This window comes from Rattus rattus, chromosome 5, assembly GCF_011064425.1.
Source record: "Rattus rattus isolate New Zealand chromosome 5, Rrattus_CSIRO_v1, whole genome shotgun sequence".
Taxonomy (NCBI): Eukaryota; Metazoa; Chordata; class Mammalia; order Rodentia; family Muridae; genus Rattus; species Rattus rattus.
Genome location: NC_046158.1, coordinates 109,188,810 through 109,196,543, shown reverse-complemented (window position 1 = coordinate 109,196,543; position 7,734 = coordinate 109,188,810). Strand labels below are relative to the sequence as shown.

Sequence of the window (7,734 nt, the reverse complement as noted above, 5' to 3'; positions counted from 1 at the left end):
AATGTAAACACATTAAACTATCCAATTTAAAAAGTTGAAAATAAAAAAAAGAAAATACCTTTTGTCTTTGTTATTAGATTCTTCTCCCTCTCCTCTGCTCGAGGTCAATAGATTTCATCTTTTCACAATGTTCTTACACTTCAGATGTTGTCCTAGTTTAGTTTTGGTTTCTGTGATAGAAAAACTGACCAAAAAATATTTGGGAAAGGAAGGGTGTAGGTGCCTCACATGTTACAATACTACATTCACAGAAGCCACAGTAAGAGCTCCAGGCAGGATTGTTAGGCAAAAACCTGGATGCAAGAATGAGTTAAGAGAAGAGACCATGGAGAGCCATGGAGAACTCTGCCTAATAGCTAATAGCTTGATGCCTGGTTCAGTTACCTTTTTGTACAGTTCAAGCCAATGTTCCTAGGGATAACATTTCCACAGTGGAGAGGGCCTCTCTACATCAATTAGCAATCAAGAAAGCACTCTAAATACATGGCCACCTACTACTCCAATGAAAACAACAGTCCCCTGAGGTTCCCTCTTCCCAGGTTTTTGAAGTTGACAAGTGAAACTAATTATAACACACATTCTATTTACATCTTCTTACAAACTTGTCTTAGTCATCCTCAGGATGCTCCAATTTCTTTATCTTGTTATCTGGACCTAATATTCTGTCTTTCATTTTATCATTTCTATTCAGGAAAGAATAAAGAAGTTAAACAGCAACAAAAATTTAACAAATAACATAAAGTGAAATGCATAAATCACAACATAAAAATATGTAAGAAATATAAAAAAGAAAACAGCCTGTGAACTTTAAAAATTGCCAATCCTAGACTAGTAAGAATAAGTTAAAAGAAATTATGGTGAGAAGATTAGAAGGAATACTATCGCCATGCTGAAAGATATGAAAGGAGACAGAAGTAAACTCCTGGATTAATTATGAATGTGTACAACCTACAGTTTAGAAAAAGAACAGCTGTATTAATATTGTTTGAACTTGACATACAATAAAAAGAATATGGCTCTTGAAAACACAAAAGCAATGAGTCTTATTTTTCAACCCAACTCATAAGTATCTCATTTCTTGGAGAATTGATATAATTAACATTTATGAATGCACTCTTGGAAATATATAAGAATAATATCTAGCATGTTGGAAAATGATATGAAGTTTACTACAAAAGAGATGGGACTGGGAAATATTATATCTTTCATCCTATTTTTCAAATAGAAACCAATGTGCAGCCATATCAACTTCTCTCTTGTTCTGACTATGTCAATGTTAAAGGCAGAGGAGACTTTAAGTGGAACTGGCACAAGATTATCATATATCCTTAGTGGTAACATTGCTCCACAAGTGGTGACTCAGAGAGAATATGGTAAAAACATCAAGAAAAATGGTGTTTGATTTCTCTTGATGGTCCTCTTAAAAAGGTAAGCTTTAAGAAATGAGTGTTGTATTTAAATTCTTGGTCATGTCCTATCCCTAACTTCATTCTACTTATCTGGAATATTAATGCACAGTCATCTTGCAGTCCTTCTTATTATAAGCAGTGGTTTTATAGACTATGGTCATAGAGTGACTCCATATAAGACACTAGACAAGACAGAATTAATGCTCTTACTCAAAATAGAAAAACAACCTTGAATCATTTTCTATTTCTCGATAATTTTGTCTATTTTTATACAAAACAGTAGATACAATTACCAGATTTTTTAAACATATATGTCATTATATTTTCTTCTTTGTCTTTGCTCACTATATTGCCCCAAGCTTATGGTCTCTAACTGGTTTTTTCATCATCACCATCTTCTGAAACTTTACTCTTCTTTAGAAAATGCTCATAAAATAGTTACTGAGGATACTTTTGGTGATATGAATAGAGATTAAAAAATTCTTATACACGCTCAGGATCTGGAGTTTTTCTATCCCCCCACTCCCCAGGGGAACACTGAGTTCTTTGCCTTTTTTCTTGAAGGATTTGCCAGAACTATGACTTTTAATGATTAAGTAAAAATAAATTAATTAATCTGCTTATTATTAATTAATTAATTTAAAAATAATAGGAAGATGTTGGGCTCTGGCACAGGGGGCTCTACCATGTAGATCTCTCGTGTTGTTAGGTGCTCAGGTTAGGGTGAGGTGGAGAGAATTCAGGCAGTTAGGGGAACAGTTTTTGCTGCCCCCAGCTGCTGGTCCTTCCCTTTGTGCCACTACTGCTTTGGTTGCTCAGGCCTGGCTGAGCCAGCAGGAGACTGACTAAATGGCAAGGGGTTCTGGGGAGCTTCTGCCAGTGAACTGGGGAAAGCAGATTTCTTTCCAAGTGGCAGTGTTACAACTGTTAAAACAGAAGCTCTCAGACAATGGGATAATACCTGCACACCTTTAATTCACACTTCATCTGTGTATCAAGGGGCATGGTCCTGTTTCTATGACTGATCTGTCTTGGGCCTATGTAACCTGTGGTCACATCCTCACCTGTGGAGGAGGGGCATGGTGCATTGTTCTAGGTGACTGGTCTGTCTCATACCTCTCTACAGGAGTTGGTGGGGAGCTGCAAATAATGAGGTCCTGATCTGGGAGGCTGGGAAATCACCTGCTGTCATTTTTAGGGTCCCCTGGTATTCAACCTGTCTCAACCAGGAATCAGTGTACCTTACAATGCCTGCAACCCCATGGGAAAATATCTAGGTAAGTCTATCATCAAGAGTATTCTATTGTGAACTGTGACTTGGAAATTGATGAATGTGGATCCCAGATGTATCTACGTGACGCCATGTATCAGAATGCTCTTGAAGATTACTTCTGTGACTGTGAACCTGGATTCCCTGGAAACTACTGTGCACTCAACCTTGATGAATGTGTCAGTCAGCCACACCTCCATGGAGGTCTATATGTGGATGTAGGAAACTAATACTGCACCTGCACAGGTAGTGCAGTCTCAGATGCATACCGTGAGACTTTGATTCCTCTTTGTTGGACAAAGACTTGTCACAATTATGCTATACATGAAGACACTGTTGAGAGCTTTATTTGTCACTTCTGGCCTGAATATACAGGTGACTTGTGTTAAATGGACATAAATAGGTGCAGTAGCAACCCCAGCCAATTTGGGAGGGAATGTGCCTAGCTACCCACAGAGGTTCTAAACAGACATATTGCAGGTCTGCCTTCTTCCAACAACTACCTTGGGGCCTCAGGCTATGTTTGTGTTAGTCACACTGGATTCATGTACAGAAGCCTAGCATAACTATCCTCTGAGAGGCCCCATCCAGCATCTGACTGAAATAGATGCAGAGACCGAGCTTGATAAGTCCTATAGGAGAGTTGAGGGAAGGATTGAAGAACCCAGAGGACGTGGACACTCCACAAAAGGACTAACAGAGTCAACTCATATGAGTCCTTGGGGAATCCCAGAAATTGAACCAGCAACCAAACAGCATGTTAAGGCTGGACCTAGGCTCCCTCACATATGTACATATGTGCAGCTTGCACTTCATTCTGTTCCCCCAACAACTGGAGCTGGGTCTTACTCTAACTCTGTTGCTAGCTGTAGGTCTTTCTCTCCTAACCGAGCTGTCTTATCTGGTCTCAATGGGAGAGAATATACTTAGGCCTGCTATGACACGAGACTAGGCCTAAGAATACCCGTCCTTTGAAAAGCTCTACCCAGCAGCTGACTGAAACATGCAGAAACCTAAGGCCAAACATTAGAAAAAGTTCAGGAAATCTTGTGGAAGTGTTGGGGGAAGGATTGAGGAAGCCAGAGGGGATAGGGACTCCACAAAGAGACCAACAGTTTCTGTTCGGGCCTCCCAGAGACTGAATCACCAAACAAAGAGCAACCATCACCTGGAACAACAGGATAAAAATCCAGGACAGCATAGAAAAATGCTGCTTTAAAAATAATAAATTATTTGTTGTTTTATGGATAAAACACAAGTTAATATGTACAGTGAATAATTAGTAGCTCCTTCAGCAGCTACTAACTACTGAGTGTTCCTCAGCTAGTGGTCAGGTACCAGGAGCACTTCTCCTCTCCGTGCTGGAATTTCTAATACTCTTGATCTTATGAATTGTATGGGTAGCTCCAGCCACTGGGAGTTCACGTGTGTGACAGCCGTGTCACCTCCAGAAGCCAGCCTTGCACATCTCCCTCCAACCCCCAGACCTCTAGACCTTGAGCATGTCCTAATATGAGCTTCAGCTCTATTAGTGGTCTCTGGTTTTGTGTTTGTTTTATTTATTCTTTTGAAATAGAGGCACTCTATGGAGACCTGAAATTTTAAATTTTTCTGTTCTGACTAGGAAGACCTTAAACTCTGCCTTTGCCTCCCTCCCAAGTTCTGGGAATAAAGTGGTGCCACCACTTCTGGCTATGGTAGGTTTTATTTAATTATGTTCAAGAATATTTTAAGGATTTCAATGTATAAATATTACAAATAATCAACTCTTCCTATATAAGATTTATATAAGAATATACAATGATTTGTAATGGTTCATAATTTTGATGTGCACTAATCAAAAGTGGAAGGAGCATATTTTAATGATAATCATTATTAGTATTTTTAATTCCATTGCTTTGTGAATTACTTGAAGCTTCTATGAATAAAGTCCATTTACTGGTAAATAATTATGACTTAAGTTCTTACTTTTCATTTCTGGTTAGCTGTTAGTGATGGTGATTATTAACTTACTCTACTTACCATTTGTCCGGGTTGGAATGAGGACAGCTCCCATAGGCTTAATAGTCCTGTTTGGGAGGCATGGCTTTGTTGGAAATGTGCCACTGGGGATAGGACTTTTTGTTTCAGAGCCTGTGCCAGGCCAGGACTCTCTGACTGTGGTCATCAATCAGGATGTAAGGTACAGGTAGAGCACCATGACTGTCTGCTTCTCACCATGATGACTGAGGGCTAACCATCTAAAACTGTAACATAGATCCAAATTAACTGCTTTATTTTATGAAAGTTGCCATGATTATAGTGTCTCTCCACAACAGAACAGTAACTAAGATACCATGACACATATATCATCAGAGAAGTCATTTATATGCATCCCATCTAATGCCATAGGCACCAGTTCTGAGAACTGGCTAAGTAAAATATGAAATACAAACACAAATATTCCCTTGGAGTTACCTTTAGCATCCCAGTATTTACAATGAAGGTGAAGATGCTAAAAGTGAGCCCTCAGCACTGCAGATGCTACAAAGGAAGTAACTGGTACAACCAAACACACTGTGGTCTCCTGGAGGTTTTCATCACATGTTGAATTGCTGTGTATGACCAATTCTTGTAAGGCTGACGGTAGTAAAGTGCAACATCTTCAGATTCTAGGCTGCTGATGGTGAGAGTGAAGTCTATCCCAGACCCACTGCCACTGAACCGAGCTGGGACACCACTGGCCCTGGTGGAGTCACTGTAGATAAGGAGCCAAGGAAGCTGCCCTGTTTTCTGCTGATACCAGGCTAAGTAGCTGCCAACACTCTCACTGGCCCTGCATGTCACAGTTGCTGTTTCACACAGAGAAAAACTCAGGCAGGCTGGAGACTGTGTTGTTTCTCCAGTGATATCTGAGACTGAAAATAAAAAAGAGGAGTCATCAGTGCAATCTAGACCACCCTTGTCAACTTCCTGGCAAAACTTGGATCTTTTCACTTTAATTGGCTTTATGGTAATATAATTTAGTAGTGTTCAGAAATTTTCTATCTATGTTCAGAATTAGGTAGGTTCCCCTCACCTGTGATCCACAGCAGAAGGAGACAGAGAAACCAAGCCAGAGTTTCCATGGCCCACGGTTTTCTCTCTGAAGCAGATCATACTGCAGAGTCTTAAGTCACTGTTATAAACTCTAGATAACAGGAGGTCCTTGCAGACATGCAAAGCAGTTGGGGAGAGATGAGCTGGGCCTACAGCTGGAACTCCAGCTGCAGAGACTTCTCTTCCTTTTCTCTTCACTTAAGTAACTTATTCCCACAAGGGCACATTACATAAACACGTTGACTCTGTCCGATGGTAGAATTGCACACTTGACTTCACATAATTTATCCCTATTTCTTCCTTCTACACTTTCTCCTTAGGCTCAGCCACATGGGAGTTTTCATAAGCTTCTTAAAAGAACAAATATTTGTGGTCCCATAGCTTACCGACAAACATAGACATCCCAGTAAATGTATGGTCCATAGAATGGAAAAGGGTTGACCACACATTTATTAGTGTTTCAGATTCTTTGTTTGCTCTAGTGTCTACGAAGGCAACAGTGTTCTCATAATAATTAGTAAATAAAGCACTCAAGGTTGAGGAACAATGTATGTTTAAGAAATATTCTGGCTGTGCAGATGAAGAGGACACTAGCTATGATTTCTCCTAGGAGGAATGAGCAGTAAGAGAAATGTCCAGTAAGTTGGGGTCTTCCTAGTAAGTTATCTTCCACTTAATGCAGCTTTTTCATGATGCACATTTAAAAACTGTCCCAAGATCTGATCTTCTTCAAAACATGAACAAGATCTATAAACACACACAGATACACCATTAATATATGTGTAATGTACAATGTACACAAATAAGCTAAACTTGATTTTCTATTTTTTGTTTGAGCAGGGGAAAGGCACCAAACTTTATAAGCCCATTTGGACTGTATAAGCAAACCGTAATATAAATGTCTTCCCATGCCATATGAAAGTATGATATGCAATAATAAATGCTGAGGACTCCATAGCCAACAAATTTCATTGACTACACATAGCTGATGTTTATGTCTCAGCCAGTCTCAGAGCTCTCCCCATGTAGAAGAATTGGCATATACATTAACTGCTTTATTTTTCTTCTGAGTTTTTTCATCATGTCTACAATCAAGATTTTCAGGAGGTTTTCCCCAGTCACATCTGATTCCTGTTGAAATATGGGCAAAACTTCTCCTCCAATGTAATATATTTCCTCACTTCCACTCTGGTGTTATCACATATATAGACTAATATGGTTCAGTAGTCCTTCTAAAATCCAATGCTTTTCACCAGCTGTATTACCTGGCCCATCGGAATTTTTAAAACTTAAGGTCAATAAGGTGTTATTTCATCTGTGTCTGGCAGATCCCATATCTCCTTGCTGTTGTACAAGCATCTTAGTTAGACCTTTTTACAGTTTTTGAGCTGTAGGATTGTAAGGAGTAGCTGTAAAAACTTTATGCCATAATACCTTAAAATGTGTATATAATTTTTAAACTCTAAACACAAAACTTATTGCATGATACTGCATGAAGATGTCATTACTAAATATATTTTGAGTTCTTAACTCAGCATATTCTTTTTATATTGCTTTCATCTAGCATAAAATAATTTTAAATGTAGCAGGTTAAATGAATGAAACTGAGACTATAAGATTTATTTAATTAGCTTACAACACAATACCTGGCCAATGACTGATCTATTGTAATCCTCTAAAGTAATTTAGTTATCTCACAGCCAAAATCTCTGAGCTATGTTCATTTCAGTATTGGTTTAGCTTACTAGGCTTTAAGTGTGTTTATCCATAATGTCTCTAAGACTGCTTCTTTGTGGGAAATCTCCTTACATTCTTCTCTCTCTCTCTCTCTCTCTCTCTCTCTCTCTCTCTCTCTCTCTCTCTCTCTCTCTCTCTCTGTGTGTGTGTTTCTGTCTCTCTCTCTCTCTCTCTCTCTCTCTCTCTCTCTCTCTCTCTCTCTCCCCCCCTCCCTCCCTCCCCCCTTCCTCCTCCCTCTCC

General features: G+C 39.2%; 1 gene segment (V, D, J or C); it reads right to left on the bottom strand.

Moving 5' to 3' along the window:
• Positions 1 to 5,202: 5,202 nt before the first annotated feature.
• Positions 5,203 to 5,786, bottom strand: LOC116900985. The segment is given in 2 exon segments: positions 5,203 to 5,576; positions 5,738 to 5,786. Coding segments are annotated over 2 exon segments (423 nt in total).
• Between the last annotated feature and the right edge of the window lie 1,948 nt (positions 5,787 to 7,734).